Below are 27,207 nucleotides of genomic sequence, written 5' to 3' on the forward strand. Positions count from 1 at the left end.
AACCTCATAGCAGGTCTTAGTGTTTCAAGGTTAAGTTTTGGAGCTTTTTTATCCTGAGTCTATATATTATTTTTTAATTTACTTTCTCAGTGAGAATATTGTGTGTGTGTTTAATACATTGTTGGTATTAGTTTCCATCTCATGCACCTTAAAGTCTATACTCTGCACCTGTGCTTGCAGCAATTGAATCCCTTTTGCTTGGAAGAATTACACTGTTTTATAAATCACTTGTAGGCACTGCTTAATTCTTATTAACTTCAGCCAACAATGTGTGTGTGTGTGTGTAGGCTGGGGGAACACTACAGATGCTCGACAGCAAACAGCAACATTGCAAAACCATCTAAAACAGGAAAAGTTGCAGACTGTACTAAAAAGAAACTGTGGTAGGTGGGCAATCATTACCTGAGCTGGATTTTGCTATTCCACAACAAACTCTTGGAACAACCCTTTGAAGTTGACTCCAGGGACCATGTAAGACAACTTAGAGCTTGATTTTTTTTTTTTTTTTTTTTTTTTTTTTCCCCCCCTCAGAGGCCAGCTAAATAATAATATCTAAATAGCAGTCTTAAATCTTACGTCTGGAATGGGAGCTTCAATGTTTAAGTCACTCCTGATGCAGTAACTTACTGAGAACAGTTAGTTGTACTCTCCTAATGCAGGTAATCTTTTTTGGCACAGAAACAGTTGAGGACTGAGGAAGCCAAAATTGTTCAAGACAAAGCTGCCAAGATCAAAGAGTGGGTAACACTTAAGCTGAGAGAGGTGAGTCTTTAGCTTGCTGCCAGGTTTCAAAGCCTATGACTAGGTACAGTGGCTGCACTGCCAGTGGTCTCCTATGTAGGACAATAGTCTGAGGACAGTCAATCTGCCACAGAGGCTTTCTGTTTGTTTGGCCCTACACACACTCAGTTGCAGAGCTAGAGTAGTCCCTCTTACTGAGGGCTATTTACTGCTTTGGGTAAACTATAAATGACTGTGAAGTCACTAACGCCTGAAAGCAGTCTCTGAAGAAGATTTACTGGTCACAAGTGGCTTTCACCTAGCTTTCCTCTGCCTCTCCTTTTTTTTCTCTGGGTGCAGTTTCTGTCTCTTTTTCTGACAAAGCAGCTGTGACACAAACACATGTCCTTTGCTCTTCCTTAATTTGCCATCTCTGACTAATGCTGTTTTCCTACTGCCCAGCATTTTCTCATGTCTAACCTCTCCCTCCTATCCATCCTGTGGACTTATGCCTCTATCTGGGCCTAATTCAATACCCTCTAGAAAAACTGAGAGATAGCAATGGGTCAGCATGCAGTTTTAAAGATGCAGTAATAGTTTACAACTGTGAGTGGGGCTATCTGGTCTTTCCCTTTTATTCCAAGTTAAAGCCATAGATTTCCCAGTTTATGCCAGAAAGGGAATTTGTTGGAGTTGGAAGGAGCAGTCTTTGTGGGCACTAATTGTGTTATGATGTGACTTTGTATTCTTATTAGATTGCCTAGATAATTCACCGACCTGCTGTGCTGCTTCTCTTTCATTCTCCTATATGAGATAACTTAAGGTGCATCTACATTACTGACTGGTGCAGCACAAAGGAGGAAGCACAGGGGTTGACTTGGTGTGACCTGCTGTGAATCCAGGACCATACATTCACATTGTGTCTTTGCTGGTAATGAAGTTCGTGCCAGATGCTGATTCTAGGTACATACCACACACAAGTGGACCACTGCCAACTGAAGGACTTTGCATCTGTGTTGCAAATGGGTTGCTCTAGACAGCACCACAGGTGCAATTTCAACTTTGATACCATCAAGAGGGAAGCCTCTTTGGGTGCACTACTGCTGCGTTTAAGAATGTATGCTGAGACACTTCAAGCAAAGACATAAGGCAAATTTGCAAAGACTCGTGCACTGATTGCAAATGTAAATGCACCCTTAATGTTGTCTTTTTTTTCCTTTGGTCCCCTGGATCCAGGGAATCTCCTTTTACCACGTACAGGGTGAGAGGGAAAAATGTTCCTCCTGGGTAATAGTTTTTTTTGATTGTGTCTTTCATGACAGTTATTTCTGGAACAGGAGTAAATGATAAACAACAGCAGGGAAGGAAATTAAAGGACCTATTTGAGAAGCGCAAATAGTAAATACAGAGGCTATTTGAGAAAGCACAGCAAAGTGTTTAAGTGGGTTGTCCAGCGGAGCTGCTGAGGAGAAGGATTTCAAGGTGACTGGTAGACTCACCCATCCTTTTTTCTTTTTCCTGTTCAGACACTTGAATGTAATAAAGATGAAGACATGTTCTGTATAGTGGAACACATGCACACAGTCTTGCATTATTTTTCAGTTTTCATTATTGTTGTTTCATAGCTTGAGCTAGAAAATTACCACCTGAAAAACTGTAATCAGAGGCTGATGGAGCAAATTGAAGCCCTTCAGGATACATTGCAAGGTAAATGTGTTCACCTGGCATTGTAGCCTAGTAACCACCACAAGAGTGGAAGTCAGCATTCCTGGGTTGTATTCTTAACTTTGTCAGAAGTTAGCACTTGTGATAGTGAGCAAGCAGTAGAATTGCTCTGTTCCTCAGTGGGTCCATTTTTAAGATGGGAATGACATTGTTTACCTGCCTTAGAAACTCTTAATTGGTTTCCCACCAGCGTTTGAACACAGACCCCTTTTTTTCAGAGCCTGCTATTGCCATTAAAATAAGCCACTCCTGAATTAGAAGCACTCATTGAAATACATAGCAAAACTCTCCATTCACTTCAGTGGTGCAGGGTAAATGTCCCTGAGGTATTTCACTTTACCCCCACATGTGAATTACCCTCATCCCCGCAGAACCTCTGCTGGCATGTGAGCTGAGTAACTGAGGACTGAATGGGCAAAGGCAGTAGCTATCTGGTCTGCCTTTAGGAGCTGGGTTCCTCTGTGCTATCAGGTTGGGTTGGAGAAAGCTGCTTACGGTGCTCGTGCTTTTGCGGTTCCTGTTTGGTGGATAGATGGAGAACTTGGGTCTCCAGGCTTGAAATCAGCACCTTTCATAGCAACACATTTTGAAGCGGAAAATTTCTCTTAACTGTTTTCTTCCTGTTTTTTTTTTTTTAATGAGCTTGGTTTGGTCCCAGTAAGATGAGCTAGTTTCCAGAACTTCACTGGGCATGCAGGCAGGGGGCATTTCTTTCCTGCAGAAGTCTTTCTGGCATTCCTATCACTCCACAGCAAGGGAATAGGGCAAAATTCCTTCTAAATCCCACCACGTTTCTAGCTAAATACTTTATGACGGCGTTTTTCTCATCCCCTCTGGCTCTGGCTGTTTACAAGAAGAGAATGGCTGGTAAGCTGCGTTAATAATCTGGTATTAAGTGTTCCCTGGATCCCAACTCTCTGGGCAGTAAACAGCTCTGTCATCTCCTCTTATCCCCCACTAGTCCCCCCACTAGTCCCCTACTGTGCCAGGCTGAATTCAGAGGCCTCTGCAGAGAGACAAATCTCTTCTTGCTTGCTATGCTAATAGTAACAGCTTCTTCTGCTTCATCTCTTGTCAAATCTAGGAAGCTGCAAAAATACCAATAATATTTAAAATTAATGGCCTCTTTTCAGTCCCCTCCTCGGGGGGGGCCAGGATTTGTGTGTGCTAGCGTTATGTGTTAGGAATAGCTTTGTTAGCATTCAGTTCCTTGTGACTCAAGTGCCAAGGCCAGGCTCTCATGGTTGTCTCTTTCTCAGCTGTGTTTCCAAGAGCGGGTTTCATCCTCTCCACAATCAACAGTGATTTATTCTGCTATTTGCCCTTCCCTCTGTTACTTTGTGTCTTCAGTTTGTTTCTACTTCCTTGTAAATACCATTAGTGGTTAAGCAATGCGTGTAGAGTTTGATGTTCAGGCAGCATTTTCAGCAATAGCTGTGCAGAGTCACACTCACCCATATTTATGCAATTTCCAAAGCATCTTATGACTTGGTTCTTTTCAGTCAGGCAATATATAAATGCCAAGGTCAATCAAAATCATAAAGTGCAGTAACATCCTCTGCCACTCCAAGTTTTATCCATACTTTCTCATACCCTAAAGCTGCTGTTCAGCAGAACCTGCAGAACTGAGGTAGTCTTTAGATCTAGGAATTATGGAAAGGAAGAAAGTGGAAGAGTTATAAAGTATACGTACTAAATAGACAAAGAACAATGGAGGCAATCTAGGATCTATCTTTTATATCATCTTCTAATATAGCAATTGAAGGGGCAGAGGAAAAATGGACAAAGAAAAGGAAGTTTTTACAGCAAAAACATGTAAGTAACTTATAAAACTTGTTGACAAAAAGCACTGCTTGGGTCATATAGCACAAAAGGATAGCAAAAAGCTCTAGGGAAATTCTTGAAGAGAGAGTAACCTCACTGATTGGTGTGATGGTTAAGAAGGTCTCCATACATACGCCGGAAGCCTCATCTAGTCCCTAGGAATGGGAGGAACCATACCAGCTTATTTGATGGCTTAAATCACTGTAGGTCCATTGAAGTCAAAAGCCACACTAAGCAGTGTTCTGGCCACTTAGGTGGATTTTGACAAAGTATTGTGTGGATAGGTGCACTTCCTTCTCATGGCTGTTTTAAGAGAAGAGATGTAATCGTGGATAGGTAAGAGTAAAAACTGCTATACTGAGTTAGACTGAAAGGTTGCCTAGGCCAGTATCCTGTCTCCTGGTTGGCTGTGGATGTTGCAGGAAAGAGCATAGAAAATATTGCAAGTAGAGCTGTCCTTTTCTCCATGTACCCTTCTAGCTTCTGCTGTCAGTGTTTTAGGAAGTTCCTAGGCCAGAACTTCTGTCTAAACTGTTATTCGTACCACTGATAAATTACTTTTTCTGGCCTATCTTTTGGACACTGTGGCATTCTATTTCCTTTTTTGTTTGAAAAAAACCCCAACCCTTCCTTCTGTAAATTTCAAACGCACTGCCTGATAATTTCATTAGGCACCCCTTAATTCCACTTTTGTAAGAAACAGTGATTAATAATTACCTATTCATCTTTTCTGTACTATTCCCAATTATAAATATATAGCACTTCTGTTATAGCTGTGCCCAGCCATCTCTCTTCCATTCTGTATAGTCCTAACCAGGCCAAGGCGCTGTTGAAATACAACTGATATGAGCAACTTACACTAGCAAGTAACATTTTTGACAGTAAAGTATTTGAATACCCTAACCATATGTTCTCCTCCATTGTAGATATGACCAGCATTCCTCCCTTTGAATCTCTTTGGAGCTGTAATTCTCTGAAGCCCAGAGCATCACAGGCCTCTTTTGCTGAGAAGATAGACCAGAAATCTGTGCTCCTTGCACCTGGTTTCAGACAGGTGTGTCAGACAGGACCTGCCAAAGGTGTCCTTTCTACAGCAAACATAGTCCTTGCCAATGACACCTTTACTGAGGATGGAGAGGATAAATCTCTGCTTTCCCAGAGCACGCTGAAGCTCATGTCTGACCCATCAAGCTGGAATCTCTCCACAGAGAAAGATGTATTCCCAGCTGTAAGTTCTGAACACAGGTTAGGGTGCTCTGATCCCACATCACTGGACCCTCCAGCTGAGGCCACAAGAATCCTTGAGGCTTTGACTTTTCAGTCGTCTTTGGAAGGAAACCATAGCGCTGTGAGCACCTTGCAACAAGTGGCTTTGGATGGCGCTCGCTTCTCTGATGATCTGAGTGCCAGGTTCCGCTCCCACCGGCTGGACTCCTCTTCCTCAGGAGAAATAATGAGCGTGCTTGAGGACCGTCTCCAAACTGCTGAGCCACCCCTGGTTGTGTCAACATCAGCTGTTACATCACATTCCTTCTGTCCAGGGAGGGAACGCGGCCTTGGCAGTAGTATGACCTTTCCAAAAATACGAACTCCCAATATGCCAAGAGACAGTATCCAACTAGCCAAGAGACATTACAGCCAACCACAGCCAGGGGCTAATTCTTTCCATCGTGTAATGAGCTTAGAGGCTAGCACCTTCCAGCCCATAACAGACTCCCCAGTTTGCCATGGGCAAGTGAAGGAGACAGACATTGATGATGATGGGGTACTGGAGAAGATGGAGACAGAATGTGGCCCAGCGAGGGAAGAAGCTGGAGTATGTGAGGAAATCAACCACTTCTCTGCAGGGCAAAGAGAAGCTGTGAGTTCTGAGGCTGGCATACTTGACCCAGGAAGTAAACCTCCCACACCACCGCTGCACAGATTCCCATCGTGGGTAAGAAATGCAAGGACAACAGTCTGAGAAGTGCTGCTTATCTTTGAGTAGTGCCCAGTAGTTAGGCTACAACAGCTCTTGGTCTCAAGCAATTGTTTCCTGTGGACATCAGTCACATTTCTGAACCACCTAGTCTGATAGTTCCAGATCATGGGGCATGCTGGTTCCACTGCCAATTTTTTTGTTCTTTTCTCTTTATAAAGAAAAAAAAATCCATGGAAGAAAATAGTACTCAAGAAACATAGGAATAAAAATGAAAGTCAAGAGGTGCTGCATTGTGGTTTATCCTTATGGGTCATCAAAAGTTAACCCTTAGTTCTGTTGTCATGTGTTTAAGATAGAAAAGTGAGTCATAAATGCAAGTGAATGGGCCAGACCAGATAGTTTCAGGGTCAGAAAAAGCTGTGAATACTAGAATAGATAAATGGATTAGATCTCAGCATTCCTGATATATGCTGATATCTATAGATGGTATACTTCTGCTATCAGAAACTTATGTGAAAACCATTGGTAAAGTGAATATACATGTCCTATTTCTTACTTCAAGTGAGAGAGAAGTCTGTTATTATCACTTTCAGTTACTTGTTAGTTCAGATGGTTGGATTGTTTGCTAATGTGTCAATCTAACTGATAAACTTGGTGGAAATCAATGTAGTATCAAAAGAGATAATGCCATTATTTTCAATTTGCTTTTTTAAAGGCATAGGCAAACAAGTGGTTTATTGAAGGTGCAAAATCAAGCACTCGTTAATCCTCATGTTTTATAAGTTTGGGGTTTTTTTTCTATGAAAACTTAACATTATTTGTGATTAGTGTTCCCCAGGGCTCAGTTTTGGGGCCAGTCTTGTTCAATATCTTTATCAATGATCTGGATGAGGGGATCGAGTGCACCCTCAGTAAGTTTGCAGACGACACCAAGTTGGGCGGGAGCGTTGATCTGCTCGAGGGTAGGAAGGCTCTGCAGAGGGACCTGGACAGGCTGGATCAATGGGCTGAGGCCAATTGTATGAGGTTCAACAAGGCCAAGTGCCGGGTCCTGCACTTTGGCCACAACAACCCCATGCAGCGCTACAGGCTTGGGGAAGAGTGGCTGGAAAGCTGCCTGGCGGAAAAGGACCTGGGGGTGTTGGTCGACAGCCGGCTGGACATGAGCCGGCAGTGTGCCCAGGTGTCCAAGAAGGCCAATGGCATCCTGGCCTGTATCAGAAATAATGTGGCCAGCAGGAGTAGGGAAGTGATCGTGCCCCTGTACTTGGCACTGGTGAGGCCGCACCTCGAATAGTGTGTTCAGTTTTGGGCCCCTCACTACAAGAAGGACGTCGAGGTGCTGGAGCGTGTCCAGAGAAGGGCAACGAGGCTGGTGAGGGGTCTGGAGAACAAGTCTTCTGAGGAGCGGCTGAGGGAACTGGGGTGGTTTAGCCTGGAGAAAAGGAGGCTGAGGGGAGACCTCATCGCTCTCTACAACTACCTGAAAGGAGGTTGTAGTGAGGTGGGTGTTGGTCTCTTCTTCCAAGTAACAAGCGATAGGACGAGAGGAAATGGCCTCAAGTTGCGGCAGGGGAGGTTTAGATTGGATGTAAGGAAAAATGTCTTTCCTTAAAGAGTGGTTAAACATTGGAACAGGCTGCCCAGGGAAGTGGTGGAGTCCCCATCCCTGGAGGTATTTAAAAGACGAGTAGATGCGGCACTTAGGGACATGGTTTAGTGGGCATGGTGGTGTTGGGTCGATGGTTGGACTCGATGATCTTAGAGGTCTTTTCCAACCTCTATGATTCTATGATCTTTGGCTGTGTCCTTTATGCTACCAATTTAAACCCCAGTATAATCACAGCTGTTTTTCTAAAGGAATCTCTTTTTATTCAGTCCATGATATGGAACTGTGCTGGGAATGAAGCTGGGTAGTGTTGTAAAAAACTGCAGTTTCCAAGATGTCTGTTTTATTTGCTACAGAAGTCAGAAAGGTATCTTGAACAGTGCACTGACTTGGAAGAAGGGAAATATGTCTCAGATTGACTACTATTCCTTTCTCTGTTCTAGAGTTCCCATGTAAGGTTCTTCTCATCCCTTAAGCTAAATTTTTCACAGGTGATCATCAGCTCCACACACACCTTCTGAATGTCTAACTTGAGTGTGGCAAGTAAATTTGATTAGAGAAGCACTGAGCACTTCTTTGCTGCAACTGTATTCAGTTGTTTTCATTACAAACAATGTTATATGATGCTAAATTCTCAAAAAGTTAGGTCTTGGACATCTTGAAATGGGTACTCCAAAGATATTAGATACTTTAGAACCTATGTCTGAGTTCCTCTTCTGGAAAATAGCAATAGCACCCATCATGTCCCTCCTAGGTATTTGTAAAATTTTTAATTAATGTTTATGAAGCATTGCAGTATTATAGTCAGGAACACCACAGGAAAAATCCATTATTTTGTCTTCAGACCAGAGTCAAGTAAATGTATCCAAGTAGGGCAAATTTAAGTATATCAAACACTAAAGCATCAATAGAATATTAAATAGCATCTTAATCGGTAAGACATGTCCATTATGTGCCTTGAATAGGAAGTGTCTGGGGGGAAAAATGCACGTGATATTTCATTAGAGACTAAATCACAATGCATATGCATACAGAAAATACTAATTCTGTAATTTCTTTTTTTGGTGTACTTGACTTTGTAGTCTTAGGTATTTTCATGTATGTGTATTATGTGTGTTATCTGATAGTGATTGGTTGTATGCTTTAAGAAGCAGCAAGAGGATTCCTAGCTTTGATTTTTATCCATTTTAGACTGGTTGATGTCTTAGTCATAACACTGCATTTAGTTACAGGTTTGGGTTCTCCCCTTGGAATTTTTATCAATTTGTGAACCACTTGGAGATCCTTTGAACTGAAAGCTTCATATGTTGTTATAACTGAGATACAGGCTTACTGAGATCATTCCAGGCATTTCTTTCATTCCCTTATCAGAGAATGGGAATCCTTTGCAGGTGGTGACTCAATAAATTTTCCTGGTTTAGGGCTGTTCTTGATTCATTTTAATGCATTGTTCATAAAGTGGAAAAAACAGCTTTTTCCAAGCTGTGATATAGTCATTTATTGATAATTGCATGTATGTGTTCCAGTCTGTGGATATCATCTCTGTAGCATTTACAAGCCAAGTCTGTTGTGATTCAGGGAATTGCACAAAGATGCACATTTCCACTAATGGTCATTCACCCAACATCTGGTGGAATAGAGCAATCTTTCTTAGAGGGCCCCTCCTTCCTGCCCAAAGGTGTGATTGTGATGTGATTCTGTGACACGAGAGCATTTCATTTTGCAGGAATCATGTTTTTGACTGACCATTGCTGTTAATGGTATTATTGTTCCAGGAGAGTCGAATCTATGCTGTGGCCAAGTCTGGCATGAGGTTGTCTGAAGTGGCCACGGTGAATGATACTTCCAGCTGCTGTAAGTTCTAAATAAGATCCATCCTTAGAGGGAGTTTGCAGTGACAGTGTAGGACCTGAGCTTCTGGCTGTTCACATTTCTTCATTTCCTTGCCTGTTTTCAAAGTAAATTTGATTTCGCAGATAGCCATGATAAAGAAAGGAAGGGAGGAGGATACATCTGATCTCAGGGATGGCTGGTGCTGGGCTGTTTGAGCCCCTACATTCGGTGACATCTGCAGGGACTCCATTATCTCCTTCATCACTTTCACTGACACTGTTCTGCCTCTGCATGTCTGTGACCTGCTTTTACCATCACCTTCCCCTGTTATGGCTTTTACATGTTTGGACATGGTGCACTGGATTGCCATTGTACCATGGGGAGCACAGGGTGGGTAAGATGTCTTACAGGCTAAATGGAGGGAGCATTGCAGCTGTCTCTGGGAGTTGTATGTAATTAATAACACATCCCCTGGCCTTTCTCAGGCCAAACTGTCCAGGATGGCAGTCCACCATTATTTGATGTTCCAAGAGGCTACATAGGTTCTTACACGCATACATATACCTCTCCATTAAAACCTCCTCCTCTTCACCAGTTTGTATTATTTACTTTCTTGCTCTCCCTCTGAATTTTCCCAGTTTCCAATTTCTCGCGTTCAACTTCTGGGCCATTTACCTGTCTCATCTACAGAAATGTCACAGTGCCAGTCTACACTACGCTGAAGGGGGTAAGGATTTACCTTACTTTTCCTCTTATGCAAAGCATGGTCCAGGGCTGCCAGTAATTTGAGAGAGAACGGGATGAAGCTGTGCAGTGAAGGAAAGAAAATTAGAGAATGCCAGGAAGTATTGGACACCAAAAGAATGCAGAAGGATAGCAGATGATAAATGTATTTAGGAATACAGAATATTGCAGCAAGTTTTGGTCCAGGAAGCTGCAGTGTGCACTATGAGGCTGTAGAAACCTAGAGGGTGACAGTGGGTGTAGCTTAGAGAATGAAATGGAAGAGGGCTCTTGAGAGCTTATGGGGAAGCACAGGGCTTGTGGAACAGTAGGAGGGTGTAAACAGAGGAGACCCAAACAGATCAGACTAGAGAGTCCAAGTTGGAATTTCTCAGACTAGAAAGGGAGGAAATGAGGAGCCCTGGGACAGTAGCGGGTGGGCAAGGCAGTATGAAAATGAAGGGCCTGCACTGATTGCTCTGTCTCCTTATTGAGTAGGGATTGTCCTGGGGAAACTCTTCCCTCACATGCTGACCGTACAGGTCTATTTTCCAGAAAGCCACACAGATCAGCAACGTGCCTTTCTTAGATGAGTCTTCAGGCTCTGACGACGACTGTGGCTCCCATGCTAGCTTCAGGACTTCTACTGCTGGATCCGAGAACAGGAAAGCTAGCATGCCAGGCAGCCCTCGTGCAGTGAAGAGAGGTAAAGTGGGAGTATTGCTACTGAGCAGCATGAACTCTGTCCTCATGGGTGAGGCAAGATGTCCTGAACAGCATCATCAGTGACAGGCAAATGCTCAGCCTTGGTGATGCTAATAAGGAGTTCTCCCAGAATGTGTGCAGACATCAACAGCTACTCAATAGAAACCTGTCGTCTTAGATGGGTTTTTACCGCTGGTAAATTTCCATCCAGGCAATTGCTAAGCTAAGACCGTGGGAAGGATTGATGTCCCAAATTCATCACATACCCAGTGAAGTCATCCATACCTTTTCTGTGACTTTTCCTTGTAAGCAAGCTAGTACTGACACATTAAAGAAAATGGTTTTTGTCTCTGTCACTGGCTGATAACTTCTTGACTGGTAAGCAAATCTTTCCTATTTTTGAGAGGCATCAGGTAATTTGGGTCCTGGCTAGGACAATTTTTCTTGACTGCTGGGAAGGTTGAACTGGATCCTTGAGTGGAATTTTCATTACAATTGCTAGTCAACAAAATAGAATTCCATTTCATGTAGTCTTAACTTCTGCTGTGATGCATTGGCTGATGTGTCTGTGCATTGCTGTGGACCAGTGGTGGAAGATTCACAGAAAGCAAAGCCCCATTGCTAGTAAGGGAGCCTTTTCTTTAGTTTGAATGAGAGGGGCTTGAGGCTTTATAATGGATGTTTCCAAGCTAAAAACAGCATGTCTGTGCTTTAGATTAAAAAAAAAAAAAAAAATCAACGGACTTGTTAATTTATTTTTTAATCTCTGTTTATTCAGCAACAAATTTATTTCACTGTCGGTATCCAAAACTCACCCTTACTACTTGTCTTCCTAGGGGGAAAAAAAAAAAACGGAAACAGGTCTCAGAAGTTTAGTTAGTGGGGTTTGAGTTTCCAAAGTCTGATCTGATTTATTCTTCTTGAACAAAAAAGTCTTAATGGTGAACTTAAAAACTTTTTCAGAGTGTGCAGTATTCAGTGCATGCTTCTGTCTAGCCATGATTCTCATTCTTTCCTTTATTTTGAACAGGTGTATCTATGTCCTCACTGAGCTCTGAGAGTGACTATGCCATCCCTCCTGATGCCTACTCCTTGGATGGTGACTACTCAGAGCCAGAACATAAGCTACAGCGAACATCTTCCTATTCCACTGATGGTGGAATCTGCACTGTAAGTCTTGCTACCTCACAGTTGTGAAGGGATACAAACAGAGTCTTGGCCTTGAAAGAGAAAAAGCATAACTACAATATATTGAGTTATCCCCTGCAAAGTGATGCTCTAACAGACTGGGCTGTTGGTCCAGCTGGTTTGTATCAAAAGACACTATCTGATGCTTCAGAAGAAGGTGCAATTTCTGTTACGTGCTTAGATAAAAGTATAAGCATCAAGGGCTCTGTTCTTTCCTGATGACCTGTACTGGTTTCCTGTAGTTATATTCTACTTTAAAGATGGCCTTACACTGTTGTGACAAAACAAGTTTGGAAATTCAGAGGAAGGAAGGAGAAATGATAGAATATTTTGGCCTAGAAAAAAACTCAAACACGGGCAGCATTAAATTCTGTACTCTTGAATGTAAGAGATCAAGCAGACAAAGGAACAGGAGTCTAATCATGGCTTAGAGCCAGCCTTCACTTTTATTTGGAAAATCACTGCTATGGTAGGAAGACAAATAAGTTTTCAGTGCATCAAACAATCAGCGAAATGATCTTCAGATGCCTTCTTTACTAAAACAACACAATGTGGTATTTGCAGCTACACAGATAGTCTAGGACTCTCTCCAAGTTGAGCAGAGAGCACTGACCTTGGATGGCTGCTACTCCCATCTGCCAGAGTGAAGCGGAAAAAGATGGAGATGCAGCAAATATCTGAGCTTGACTTCAGCACTCTTTCATTTGTATTTTGAGAGGTGCAAGGTAACCTCTCCCTCTTGCTCTTTGCCCTCCAGGAACCCATGGAGAAATCAGGTTACTTGCTGAAAATGGGCAGCCAGGTGAAGATGTGGAAGAGACGATGGTTTGTTCTAAGAAACAGACAAATCATGTACTACAAGTCTCCGGTGAGTCACTGGGATACATTTACTCCTGTGTGGAGGCACAGGGGAAGGCTGTCTGCAGAACTGGTTCCAGGCTGATACCACTGGCAGAGTGGGAAGCCATGGGCAAGCTTCCCCAAAATGTCCTGCCAAAGAGCTTTATATCTGACCCACAGGTTCAACCGTGGGTCTTTGCTTAGGCAGAGAAGCTCCTTGTGGTGGCAGTTTCCAGGAGATGAAAGGTTGTTCACAAGGTCAGAAGCTTGACACCTACTGGTTAACTTCGTACAGATGATGAAAAGCAGAAGGCATACCATGGCCCAGCTTTGGTCGTGTTTAAGATGAAAATAAAGGAAAAATAAATTACAATACCAGGAGGGTGCAGATATGTACTCATCAGTCAGTATACAGGGCTCTGAGGAAAACTGCAACTTTCAGGGGGAAGAAAGCTGGATTCTTTCATTTTTCACCCTCCCACATCGACATGGAAGTATTAGAAAACTAGGGTAAAATTGAAAATAAGCTCTCATACAAAATGCTGTCTTACAATGATCAATGAAACAATATTGAGAGAGTATGTTTGTGCATTCAGACCTTTCCAAATACTTTTTATAGCTCACAACTGTTTCAAATGAAGTTACATTATTTTAAAAATTCTAGCAGTATGCACTCGAAATTTGTATATACAATATAAAATACATTTATTGTTGGCTTTCATTATTCTGCTGTACTTAGCTACATTGCAGAGAATTATATTTAGGGATATTGACCTTCCATATTTTTTTTCTTCTGGAGACAGCAATTTCCTCCATACCTGCATAATTACACAGTATTTCTGTGTATGTACACATCTTTGCTTACAAGTCAGGAATATTGAGAAGATTTATTTTCAACTTTTTTAGTTTTTCAGTTGTCATATTCTGACAAGACTAAAATACACCTTAGGGCACAATGCATCTTTATTTCTGATACTAGGTTTATCCATCAGAATTCACAAGCAAATTATACATATATATTATATACATACATATATATCTCTAAAAATAATGTCATAAATATGCAGAATTTAGACTGTTGGTTGGAAGGGATTTCTGGAAGACGCTAGTCCAACTGACACATTGAAGAGGGACTGTCACCAGCTGTAGATCAAACCACCCATGGCTTTGTCTAGCTGAATCTTGAAAACTTCCAAAGGTGGAAATTCAGCTACTATCAGGGTACCTGTTTGGTGTTGTATTGCCTTCCCAGTGAGAAAGGGTTTGGTGTTTTGTTTTTTTTTCCTAATGTGCAATCTGAACTTCCTAAGACAGTATTTGTCACCATTACCCTTGTTATATAGTCTGCCACTACTGAGGAGACTTTTGCTTCATCATTGCAATGTGATCACACTGTCTCATATTCAACCTGGCAACCTTCAGCTGTCCTTTCCAGCTCATGAATGCAGACTCCAACCTGCACATGCATATTATGCTGTATTTAAGTACCCTGAGACCCATCTGAGTTTTTTTCCTACTGAAAAATTTGTTTGCTTTTCTTTCCTCAGAGTGACGTTATCCGCAAACCACAAGGGCAGATGGAGCTGAATTCCTTGTGCCAAATTGTCAGAGGTGAAGGGTCCCAAACATTCCAAGTAAGCATTGCTTTTTCATCCTGCAGGTAACCACACACTCAGTGGCTAGGTGAGAGAGCACTTATTTCAGGCTGAATGGTACTGTGTGTCTCAATTGATATGAGCTAACTTTATCTGTCCCCTGTGTTTCCTGGCACAAGCCAGGCAGTTTAATAAATAATGGGGAAAGAGCTAAATTGTAACCCAAATACAGCTTTTTGAAATTGAAATAAATTCTCCTTTATTTTTGTTTTGTTTTGTTTTACACCATAGCACTTTCCTTTTTTGCAGTTAGGACTGAGAGCTTGAAATCTGTGGAGAGAAGTGGTTCTTACAACAATTAAAACCAGATAGTACCTAGGATCTCCCTTTTTCTGAAAGAGTCCTCTCACAAGATCTCCAGCCTGACTTTACATGTCGTGAGGATCTGAAGAAACACCTGCAGTGTTGGATTCCTATTAGAATTCGACTTCCAAAGTATTAGAAGTTAGCCCATCACTGGGTTCAGTTTTAAGTCGTTATTGTTAGAGGACTTCATTATAACAGGCGGCATTAAAGTTTCTTTTCATAGTCTGACTGAAAGGCACATGGCCTGACCTGTGAGCTACCTTCTGCCCTTAAGGAACTGAAGTTGCTAAGGCTTAATACTATTAAATTCATAGCATCTTTCCTCTCAAAGAGTCACAAGCTATTGAAGGCAGAATGCAATACAAAGTGAAGGCAGCAAAAAAACCCACTTATGTTTAAAATGAAAAAGTAGCAGCAGCACTGAGAAACAAGAAAGGATGAGAGGGGAGACAAAGCCATGATATCCAACAGAAACAACAAGAGAGCTCATGAGAATTTGATTCATCCGAGTTCAGTTCTTTCACTTGGGCTTTGAGGGTTAGCACCTTTTTTCTTACCCAAAAATAATCCCTCCTGAACCACCAAAAAAAAAATCTGTGTGGGATAATGAAACTCAGCAGCTGAGGAAAAGATCTGTAGGTGTGCAGACTTATACTTACTCACTCCTTTTCCTCCCAGCTCGTGACAGAAAAGAGAACCTACTTCCTGACAGCAGACTCTCCCAACATCCTGGAGGAATGGATTCACGTCCTACAGAGTATCCTGAGAGTGCAAGTGACCAGTCCTGTTGGTGTTCCTCATAGTGATGCTAAACCTACTGTGAAAGGTTGGCTCACCAAGGTAAAATACTATTTCTTACTTTATTCAGTTTAGCTCAGTATTGACAGTGTACCAGCTTCTTGGTTTGCACAGTAAATGTCAGCAAGAAATTAGTGTTTTAATACTCCCTAGAAGAGTGGGGAAAGAAAGGTGGCAGTAGATTTCTGTATTTCAGACAGAGGAACATTTGTGTAAATTATAAGGAACGGGACAAACAAGGCTACTGAGAGATACTGACTTTGTCAAATAGTAAGTAATAAATATTTAGCTTATGTATGCTTTTCTTCAACAGAATTCACAGCATGTCATAATAAAAAAAATAACCAACAGGAAACGCTGTTAAATGTCACATTTAATTGATCTTAATTTGGTGATATATGAGAGTTTCAAAGAAATGGCTCGTATGGTTCTCGGTTAGCATTTATTTCCATCATAACAGACTACATGCGCATTAGTACAAAGTACAATGGCTGAAAATTCTTATGCTTTATGCCATTTCCATAGATTAGTTTTGCATACCAAGTTACTATGATTTTTTTAATATAATTCTGGTCAGCATCTAAAGATGACTAAAGACAACCTGCATCTGACACTTGTTCATCTGCAATAGGAAACAGCTCCCTAGACTATATGTTGACCGGTCTTTTCCTGCTGAGATGAAATGATTCATTTTTATAATCTTAAAAAGGTTATTCTTAATATTGTATTTCAGGATACAGAAATGATGGGTTGTTATGAATGAGTAAAATACTTCACAAAATCTTAGACCCATTTCCATAAGCACCTATGTCCCATCTACTTAGGTGGGATGTACTTATCTGCTTTTGGAAGTGGTACCCTGTATGTTTTGAGAGAAGCTCATATTAGCATAGAACAAATAATATATGCAATGTTTTAAGGGAGAGTTGAATTGAGAGTTGAAATCCTAGAAAATTGTTCCAGCAACATTGCTGATGTTAAAAACATGTATTTCTTTGTCCTCCTTACAGGTCAAGCATGGTCACTCTAAGCTGGTCTGGTGTGCACTGATTGGAAAAACTTTCTACTACTATCGAAATCATGAAGATAAGGTAATTCTTTTTCCCCTTTTGTTCCTGAACCCTCCTTTCCCATTTCTCATGATGCTTTCTTTCCTTTTACTGCTTCTGTGTCTCATGCTTCAAGCTCTTCCTTGGTTGTACTACTCCCCTTCTAACAGCATCTGCTCCACAAAGAGAATCAATATTTTCTCTGATTTTTTTTTTTTTTTAAAAGCTAACATGACAAAAGGAAAGTGACTGCTCTTTCTCAGATCACTGTATATCTTGTTTCTCGCTTTCTCCATTTGGTCTTGTGAAGCCTTTAGAGCAGACTTTTATACAGCTGATATATTCTGCATACCACCATGAAAATTAGTAGCAACAGCAATATGGGAAGAGGGAGGTCATTTAATCAGTGTAATGTGCTTCCATTTCTGGAATTTTGGCCCAATGGTCCATTACTTTGTCTTGGTGACGTCGAAACTCAAGTTTTAGAATATCAAGGAACACTGTGACTCATACTTGGGACTGACCTCTAGAGTTAGCACAGCAGATATGCTCTGTCTGAATCTACCTATTTATGTAACTTTAAAAGTACTTATTTTCCAGTAGCAAGCAGAAAGTCTGACCAGGATCAGAAAACAGTGACTTAAGATACTGAGCAACTGACCATCAGAAAACACATCCTACCTTGCAGAACTGATGATGTAAGCACAACTGACAAGTGCAATAGGAAGAAAACAGTACCTTATGGGAAAGGCCATCTTTTTATTTGCATATTCTCATTCTGACCTGTAGATGCTCTCCCAAGAAATATAATAAAAGTAGTAACACAGTTTGTAAGTCCTTTAGTTGATGAAAGAGAAGAGATTCTATAGAAATGCAAGATTATATAATTACATTAGTTAAACACTGAATTATAGTTTATTCCTTACACTTTACAGAACTGCTAACATTTTGACCTGGGTTTTCCTTCCCAGTGTTCCCTGTCCGTAGTGGGAGATTAGCTATACTTCTCTAACTTGCTTCCCTTCCTTATAGTGTCCCCTAGGGCATCTGCCTCTGCGTGAGTCCAAAGTGGAAGAAGTAGACCGTTCCTGTGACTCTGACGAAGATTATGAAGCCACTGGTGGAGGACTTCTTTCATCCCACTGTACATTGGTGATTCACCCACAGGACCAGAGTCCCACATACTTACTCATTCGCACCAAACAGGAGAAGGTACAAAAGGCTGTCGTTCTGGAGAGCAAGAGTCTTTTTGGTATCAGCAAACAAATAGGGCATACAGACTGAACCTGTTTGTAGAAAAAAGGTCTGAATTGACCCATACTGTTCTCATCCTTATGCCTAGAATACCTGGTTGTACCATCTGACCGTAGCAGCTGGTAGCAGTAATGCCACAGTGGGCACATCATATGAACAACTCATTGGAAAACTATTGGATGCAGAGGGAGACCCTAGTAAGTAGAAACCACAAACTCTTTTCCATGGTAGCAAAGCATAAGGAAGGGTAATTTCAATTCCCAGTTTTAATCCAGCCAAAGGTGGGGGAAGGGGATTCTCAGTAGAACAGCATATAATATAGTGTCCTTCTCCCCTAGTTCCACAGTAACATCTCCAGAGAGGATACAGGCATTCTAGTGAAACTAGACAAGTCCATCACATTGTCACATCATTTATCGAATGATAAACATCTGAAACTTCTGTAACATTAATTCAAATTCAAATAAAGAACTGGAGCTTTAATTTTTCCTGTTATTGTTGGTCCTGATTTTCCTTTCCTGGGAATCTTGACCATACAAACACATGCTCTCTCCCCTAAATACACTCTCACACACTTGCCTTCACATCTGCACATATAAACCCTCACACATACATCCATGCTCATCTGTTCCTCCTCATCTTTGATACTTGCTCATTCATGTATGTTTATGCACCATGTTCTCAAATGTGTATTAACATATGCATTCATACGTAATACTCTTTTCCTGCACACTCACAAATTCCTAGACCTACATGTGAACCTTGCTTACTGTTGAATAGTGACTTGCACTAACAAAGACCCCATTGCAGGCGGCTGCCCTGGCAGAGTTTGTGTGTCTTGTTTGAACACACAGCCGAGCAGTTTCTCACCGGAATCCAGCTGGTGAGAAGCTCTGACATAGCAGGATTGAGGATGGCAATACTTCTTTCTGCTGATGGCTAATGCTGCTGGTGACTCCGTGTTCATGGCAGGCTTTGCTGAAATCAGTGAAGTGGCACCAGAGATAAATGTGGCCTAGCGCAGTTCTACTTCCTTGGGTGCTTTGCAAGGCTCCTTTTCAACGTGGACACTATCTTTCTTCTGTTTCTGACACTGCATGTTTTTGCCCATCTGCTACCTCAGATTCTCCTCTGTGGAAACATCCTATGTTGTGCTACAGTAAAGATGGGTTGCACGCATCCCTCACCACTCTGCCATCAGCGGCTCTACAGACTGAAGCTCTGAAACTTTTTAAGGTATTTACAGGGGCATTGCGTGGTTTTCAGTTATTTTGCTCTGTTGTTGGGGCAACAACATTGTTTGGTCATATTGTTCATCACAATATTTACTGTCACCATTGGTTGCTTTAGACAGGCCTGCTGGGTCATTTAATTACAATAGGACACTCGGATATTAGGTGTCATTCATTCTCTGGAAGTTTAACTTTTCCTTGTAGGGAATCTGGGTTTAGGAGCAATGTCCCCCACAGGCTTTACACTTCAAAGTTAGCCTTATCTTCCTCTTTCCTCTCCAACAGTTGGATTGAAGGAAATGGAAACAATTTACTGGCAAACTCAGTTGTGTCAGTAAGACCAATGGTGAAGCCATTGGAGATTTGATTCTTGCATTCTACAAGTGTAAGATCAGCAGTAAGACTTGGACGGTCTTAGCAAGGTAAAGCACAGGCATGGAAGGCAGGAAGCACATTTTTTTTCCCCTTGATTCTCTTGCTGACTTGTGAGCTCTTCAGGCTGGGGGAGGTTGAGTGAATTTTCTAGTTGCCACAACTAGAAATTGTGGCAGGGTAGGAATTAAGTATTTATTTAAGTATCAAGTATTTATTCTCCTCCCTCATTTAAGGGTTATTTAGAAGAATTCATTAATTGTCTGTAACACATCTGGGGAACCTGTCCTGGAAAGTACCAGAGAAGAGTCACTGTACTCATGGCATTGACTAACTTCCACCCTTTTACAGTCCTGTCAGCTGTTCATCAATGTCCCTGTGGAGGCACCCTCTATTGATTACCACGTATCACTTGCCCAGACAGCACTGCAGGTCTGCTTGACACATACTGAGCTGCAGAATGAAATTTACTGTCAGCTTGTTAAACAGACCAGCTGCCGACAGCCTCAGAATCACTCAGTCATTCAGGTCAGTTCCTCTTTTGTCACTGCCACTCTGCAAATACTTTGTATTTAATTCCGTGTTTTTAATAATTAGCAATGGGACTGGTTCTCATAAAAATTGTGCAAATGCTAAAGATGTGCTGGAGGAAAGAGAATCTCAGCACTGATGTGCAAAGAAACACATTGAGAATGTAACTACTTGCAAAATAGATTTTAGTTTAAATTTAATCATTTACCAGTTGCAAATGGTCTATTCAGACCATATTCAGAATCAAAACTCATAGCTCGTGTTGGCTAGCTATAATTGCCACATGGTATTAATTTTGTTTTCCATTTTAGTTAATCAACAGCATGCAAATCATGAATGTTACTATTAAGCATGAAACCTGATTTTTGCACTATAATTATTGGGTAAATCAAATGAATAAGTTACAGCATGAATGTAGATACTTGATTATAATATTCCCAGCTCAAACCAGAAAATAAAATCTGGTTGAAGAATAATGGGTCTAATTTGAAACAGAATTCTCCAGTGTATTCTTTGTTATGATTTGCAGTTGCAAATAGGAAAAAAGTATTAATTTAAGTCTTAATCGTTCACTCAGCTCTAGTTACATTAGTCAATATTTTCAAAAGTGGCCAATCACTTAGAACACCTCTTCTTAAGAGTCCAGGTTGAGATATTGAAGAGCAGCATGTCCTCTGACCATCACTTTCCCTTGAAGCATCTTGAACTACACGTCTAAAAATGGTCACTCCCAAAAGCACTGGTCACCATCCAACATTTTGGTTGCAGTATTCTATGAACAACAACAGGCAAGGAGCACAGAACAAGAATGATGTCCAGTTTTATGTTCACAGTGCTGGCAACTCCTGGCTTTGTGCGCTCCTCTATTCCTGCCTCAACATCACTTCCTCTGGTATATCAAACAGCACTTGCAGCGACATGCAGACCCCAGGTAAAGACTGCAACAGCATTTTCTTCTGCTAAGCTGATTGCCTTTTGCACCTGCTGCTAATAACGATGGAAGCAATTTTGTAACTCACACCTGCAAAAATAAGTTGAGAGGACAGAAGGTTCCAAATGTTATCAAGCTGCCCCCCTTCATTCACATTAATTTGTCACTTATATTAAGCTAGTTCACAAAACTGAGTGACCTATACTAACAAAAGAATTTTTGCAGATATAACTGAAGCTACATAGGATTTTTTTTTGCTGATGCAGCTACTTACTTTTACTGATAGAAAGACAGACCAAAGTAATTATTTAGAATGAATTATTAGAATTTTAGGTGATTATATTCTGCTGTCAGGTTAGCAGGCATACTGACAGCACAGAAGTGAGGCAGAGAACAACTCAGGGAACCATAAAAAGTTAGGAAAAACTAACAAACCTGAAATATATACTAGTACTGTTTTCTGTTACCTCTTTAGTGTGTAACTCTTTCCCCTATAAGAAAACAGTGCAAGATCTACTGTAACAGCAGTAAGTTGTTCTCCAGTGTTCATGCTGTGCTCTTTGTTTGTTTCCATGGTGATCTGGTCTTCAGCATATCTTACTGTGTCCTTGGCAGGGAGGTCGCAGCTAGAGTTGTCTAGTTGTCTGTTGCAAGAATATACAGTTGCTAAGACATAGGTAAAAGAGTGGTTTCATGTCAAACAAACATTCATATTCAAATACTCAGCCTAAGTCTGCCTTGGAACTTAAGCTAGAAGTCTCCTGGTATTGCAAAGGAAATCTGTGTACTCCTTCAATCAAGGTTTTTTAATTTTCTTATATGCTGCCTCACATTTTCTATTTCTTCTCAGAAGCAAAAATACAGATATCAGGCGCTCCTCAATGTTCAGGCTCTCTCTCCATTGGCTAAGGCAACATGTTAGGGATCTTCTGGCTAGTACTAGAAGCCATCTCTTCAAACTTGTGCATTACCAGCTCCCAAAATGGCCCATTCAACTCAGCAGTGGAGCTGCTTTACTGTTGGGGACTATTGAATTTCATAAGGATATGCTGGGCTCTGTGAAACCGATTTAATGCATCAGTTTCAAGCATTACTATGCTGATGGTCTGCCAAGTTCTTAGCCCAAAAGTACCTTTATCAACAAATAAACTTTAAGCAGAAGCAAAGAGGAAATGTATTTATACAATCCAGCTATGAAACAATTATTAGGGCTAGAAACAAACAGACAGAAATTACAGCAAACTGTGCTTATATTCATCTGTAGTTTAGATTAGATTTAGAGCAGTTGCTAAATGAGACTTAGCTTAGATCCTTCTGCCTAGCTTTAGGAATACTTACGTCTCTTTAGATGGAGCAGGTATGGCTGTTTCTTGACCAGTTAAATAGATATGCTTTCCCTGTTTCATACAGCAAACAAGACACTAGAATGTTTACACTGCATAATGCGTATGGTCTAGATTTACACTAGATCTTCATTCTAGGTATTGTTTTTCATGAAAGGTGACCTTAGAGTATACATCCAATCTCTAAGAGAGTAAGAAAAGTGGAGCACAGTTCTAGGTTAGAAGACACAGGGCTCGGGAGAATTTGGAAGCCAGACACAACAGCTTCTCGTTGAAGCAAGATTCTCCATTTGAAAATTGTTCAAACACATTACTGGGGAGGTGAGCAATATATTGCTACAGTGAAAAGCCAGAGCTCCTGACTTCCATGTTGCTTGCAGGGATTTAACTGGAGATTTAATCACATACTGAGCTCCTGAAGGCATCTTGAATGGAATTAGTTTACCCTGCAAAGTGATAGCACGGTTATAAATCCATATAAATCCTTCAATTTCAGAATTTATTCAGTATATACGTTCTTAACACTTTTGCAAAAAGTGTAATTGGCTGTTCCTGCCTGGTTTTAGAGACACTTATATCCTTTTGGTGCTGTTCAGGGGAGCACCCTCTTCAGTAGACAGTAAACTGATCATATTAGTAACTGTCCCTATACTGTATTGAACTATCAACAAATCTGAGCCTGCTTTGAATCTGTCGAGTCTCTTGATTGGCAGATAGGGTTAATACATGGAAACTTATAATTTGTATAACCATGTTAATTGATAAACACAACTTATATAATCCTGTAAGTGAGACTAATGCATGACAACTTATTAATTCTTATCAGGACTTGACATGATAGTAACTAAATTCCACTGGCACAACAGCAAGTTTGAGGGTGAACTGGTCTTACGTTTAATGGATACTATGATGGCAACAGGGTACAGAAGGGGATATTCCTATACTATGTCCAGTCCATCTAGTAGCAGGGAATGCTCTTGCACTTCCCAGAGAGTCCATTATCTACCTTAATTTTACAGATCCTTGGAGCTCAGGTTTGTGTTGTAGCTTTTCACTTGAGCTGTTAGTCTGTTGAGATGAACTAGAATATCTGCACAGAGATGTATCTTTGCTTGAGCAAAAGCCTGAGGGAGGAATGCTCTAGTCATGGCATGAGAAATGGAAGAGGACATGGCATTTAAAGCATGTTTGTGGTTTATCTCCACCTCTTTGGCTAGGAGTGAAATAGGCAAGTATGCCATCTACTGCCAGAGATCAGTAGACCGCACTGTGCAGACTGGCGAGCGGGAAGCCAAGCCGTCCCGGATGGAGATTGTGTCCATCCTGCTGAGAAATCCCTACCACCACTCACTCCCCTTCAGCATTCCAGTGCATTTCATGAATGGAACCTACCAGGTGAGCCACCGCAGCTGCCTTCTTCTGGGAACTAGAGGACTGCACCATGAACTGCCTCCATCATGTGGGTGGGTGGCACCATGGTGTTTATATGTATCAGATATTGGGAGATAGACACTATTTCTCCTCCTTGCCATCTTAGCCATTTTTCCTGAGAAACTGAAAGGAATCCAGCCCCAGCTTTACAGGTCTTAGGAAGAAAAAGTAGCTGGGGAAAAGGGAGAGATGTCGTAAGTGTCTCAAGTACTAGAAATAATGCAATGTGAAGGGAGACAATATGCAAGTGCAGTTACTGGAGCTGGCAGTCAATCGTGAGACACCAATCTGTAGGAAACCAGGCTTCATTAGTTGTGATACCCATCAATGTCACGTTTCTTGGAAGTTATCCTCAATTAGCTCCTCTTTCATTGCAGGTTGTAGGTTTTGATGGTTCCTCAACAGTTGATGAATTCATCCAGCGACTGAACCAGGAGACAGGAATGAAGAAGCCATCCCACATGGGATTTTCTCTGTTCACAGACGATCCTTCTGGCAGGAATTTGGAACACTGTCTGCAGGGCAACATGAAGGTGGTTGTTTGTTTTTTTTTTTTTTTTTTTTTTCTTCTGCTACCCAGCTGAGTGGTGCGGTCAACACGCCAGAGGGATGGGATGCCATCCACAGGGACCTGGACAAGCTCGAAAAGTGGGCCTGTGTGAACCTCATGAGGTTTAACAAGGCCAAGGGCAAGGTCCTGCACCTGGGTTGGGGCAACCCCTGGTATCAATACAGGCTGGGGGATGAAGGGATTGAGAGCAGCCCTGCCGAGAAGGACTTGGGGGTACTGGTGGATGAGAAGCTGGACATGAGCCAGCAGTGTGCGCTCACAGCCCAGGCGGCCAATCGTATCCTGGGCCGCATCAAAAGAAGCGTGGCCAGCAGGTCGAGGGAGGGGATTCTGCCCCTCTACTCTGCTCTGGTGAGACCCCACCTGGAGTGCTGCGTCCAGCTCTGGAGCCCTCAGCATAAGAAAGACATGGACCTGTTGGAGCGGGTCCAGAGGAGGGCCACAAAAATGATCAGGGGGATAGAACACCTCTCCTATGAATAAAGACTGAGAGAGTTGGGGTTGTTCAGCCTAGAGAAGAGAAGGCTTTGGGGAGACCTTCTTGCAGCCTATCAGTACTTAAAGGGAGCTTATAAAAAAGATGGTGGCAAACTTTTTAGCAGGGCCTGTTGTGACAGGACAAGGGGGAATGGCTTTAAACTAAAGAGGGGTAGATTCAGACTAGATATAAGGAAGAAATTTTTTACGCTGACGGTGGTGAAACACTGGAGCAGGTTGCCCAGAGAGGTGGTGGATGCCCCATCCCTGGAAACATTCAAGGTCAGGTTGGACGGGGCTCTGAGCAACCTGATTTAGTTGAAGATGTCCCTGCCCACGGTAGGGGGGTTGGACTAGATGACCTGTAGAGGTCCCTTCCAACCCAAACTATTCTATTCTACATTCAGCATACATCTTTGAAGAACTGCTAAATGGCTAATAAATTTTTCTTAATGCAGCAAGATCACTTGGGTATTGTCTATCTAGATTAGTATTCAGAGATGAGATATTCATGCCTGCACTTGAGTAACAACAACCCCATGCAGCGCTACAGGCTTGGGGAAGAGTGGCTGGAAAGCTGCCTGGCGGAAAAGGACCTGGGGGTGTTGGTCGACAGCCGGCTGAACATGAGCCGGCAGTGTGCCCAGGCGGCCAAGAAGGCCAATGGCATCCTGGCTTGTATCAAAAATAGCGTGGCCAGCAGGAGTAGGGAAGTGATTGTCCCCCTGTACTCGACACTGGTGAGGCCGCACCTCGAATAGTGTGTTCAGTTTTGGGCCCCTCGCTACAAGAAGGACGTTGAGGTGCTGGAGCGTGTCCAGAGAAGGGCAACGAGGCTGGTGAGGGGTCTGGAGAACAAGTCTTCTGAGGAGCGGCTGAGGGAACTGGGGTTGTTCAGGCTGGAGAAAAGGAGGCTGAGGGGAGACCTCATCGCTCTCTACAACTACCTGAAAGGAGGTTGTAGTGAGGTGGGTGTTGGTCTCTTCTCCCAAGTAACAAGCGATGGGACGAGAGGAAACGGCCTCAAGTTGTGCCAGGGGAGGTTCAGATTGGATATTAGGAAAAATTTCTTCACTGAAAGGTTTGTCAAGCATTGGAACAGGCTGCCCAGGGAAGTGGTTGAGTCACCATCCCTGGATGTATTTAAAAGACGTGTAGATGAGGCACTTAGGGACATAGTTTAGTGGTGGACTTGGCAGTGTTAGGTTAATGGTTGGACTTGAGGATCTTAAAGGTCTTTTTCAACCTAAATGATTCTATGATTCTATCATTAGCTCAGTCTAGTCTGAGATACTAGTTAAGACAAAGCATGTTCTGTTTTAGTAGGTGATAAATTGGTCAATTTTTAAGAAGTCTTTAACTCAGATTTTAGCAGATATTAAAGTTTAATTTGTCTTGACTACAAAATTAAAACATGACTGAGCTAGCTAGCATGATCAGATAGCACAACTAATATCAAATGCGACACTCCTAATTGAGACAAATTTATGTTAGGCTGTGAGCCTCTTAGCATGTCTATATAAATCTCATCTATTGGATTATGAAGTATCTCCTTGTTATCTCCAGATAAATCAGGCTTTCATTGTTGATGAGTGTACTTAGGGGAGAAAGCTCTACTGAGTATGCCTTCACTTTAAAAAAGAGAGGAGTGCCTCAGATCAAGGGAAAAGGAAAGCAGATAAAGTATTAACGTCTGTGTCTTTAATATGGAGATGACTGTCTGGATCACTGTCTTAAGTGAGCAGGCTAGCGGCCACGAATGAGACACATCAGATTTTGGTACAAATCCGGGAGAATAATTTGTCGTACAGCATTGATGGAGGAATAGTGGTGGTGGCAACTTTGAAGAGGCCCTGATACCTGTAAGGAACATAAACATTCAGTTTTACACAGTGTAAAGTTTCACATTGGGCAACAGAGGGAAAAGATGCCAATAACTTTAAATTAGATGGTTTGAAGAGGAAACTACCATAGACAGTGCCAAGTTATATACTTCGCTTTCATGGCCTGATACAGATCAGATAGATAATCTAGAGCTTTGCTGGCAATTGAACCACCATTTGGAGAGATGAGATACTAGAGTAAAGGAAGGAGCTTGAGACAATTAAAGGCATTGCTTTTACTGGTTATTAACTCGTTATTTACGTGCCAAGGCAACCTCAATAGCTT

At 41.8% G+C, this 27,207-nt stretch overlaps 1 protein-coding gene across 2 annotated transcripts in view; it reads left to right on the forward strand.

Moving 5' to 3' along the window:
* Positions 1-27,207, forward strand: part of PLEKHH1 (pleckstrin homology, MyTH4 and FERM domain containing H1) — a 58,962-nt gene that overhangs the window by 20,459 nt on the left and 11,296 nt on the right. For both annotated transcript variants that reach the window (XM_076344835.1, XM_076344836.1), the window contains exons 5-22: positions 679-762; positions 2,346-2,427; positions 5,196-6,205; positions 9,575-9,653; positions 10,271-10,359; positions 10,911-11,061; positions 12,091-12,230; positions 13,006-13,116; positions 14,636-14,722; positions 15,728-15,889; positions 16,858-16,938; positions 17,929-18,108; positions 18,239-18,347; positions 19,274-19,386; positions 20,106-20,282; positions 21,119-21,216; positions 23,777-23,954; positions 24,368-24,523. In XM_076344835.1, the coding sequence (XP_076200950.1) occupies positions 679-762; positions 2,346-2,427; positions 5,196-6,205; positions 9,575-9,653; positions 10,271-10,359; positions 10,911-11,061; positions 12,091-12,230; positions 13,006-13,116; positions 14,636-14,722; positions 15,728-15,889; positions 16,858-16,938; positions 17,929-18,108; positions 18,239-18,347; positions 19,274-19,386; positions 20,106-20,282; positions 21,119-21,216; positions 23,777-23,954; positions 24,368-24,523 (3,087 nt within the window). The remainder of the gene's footprint in view (positions 1-678; positions 763-2,345; positions 2,428-5,195; positions 6,206-9,574; positions 9,654-10,270; positions 10,360-10,910; positions 11,062-12,090; positions 12,231-13,005; positions 13,117-14,635; positions 14,723-15,727; positions 15,890-16,857; positions 16,939-17,928; positions 18,109-18,238; positions 18,348-19,273; positions 19,387-20,105; positions 20,283-21,118; positions 21,217-23,776; positions 23,955-24,367; positions 24,524-27,207) is intronic.

Source organism: Aptenodytes patagonicus, chromosome 7 (assembly GCF_965638725.1).
Source record: "Aptenodytes patagonicus chromosome 7, bAptPat1.pri.cur, whole genome shotgun sequence".
NCBI classification, from domain to species: Eukaryota; Metazoa; Chordata; class Aves; order Sphenisciformes; family Spheniscidae; genus Aptenodytes; species Aptenodytes patagonicus.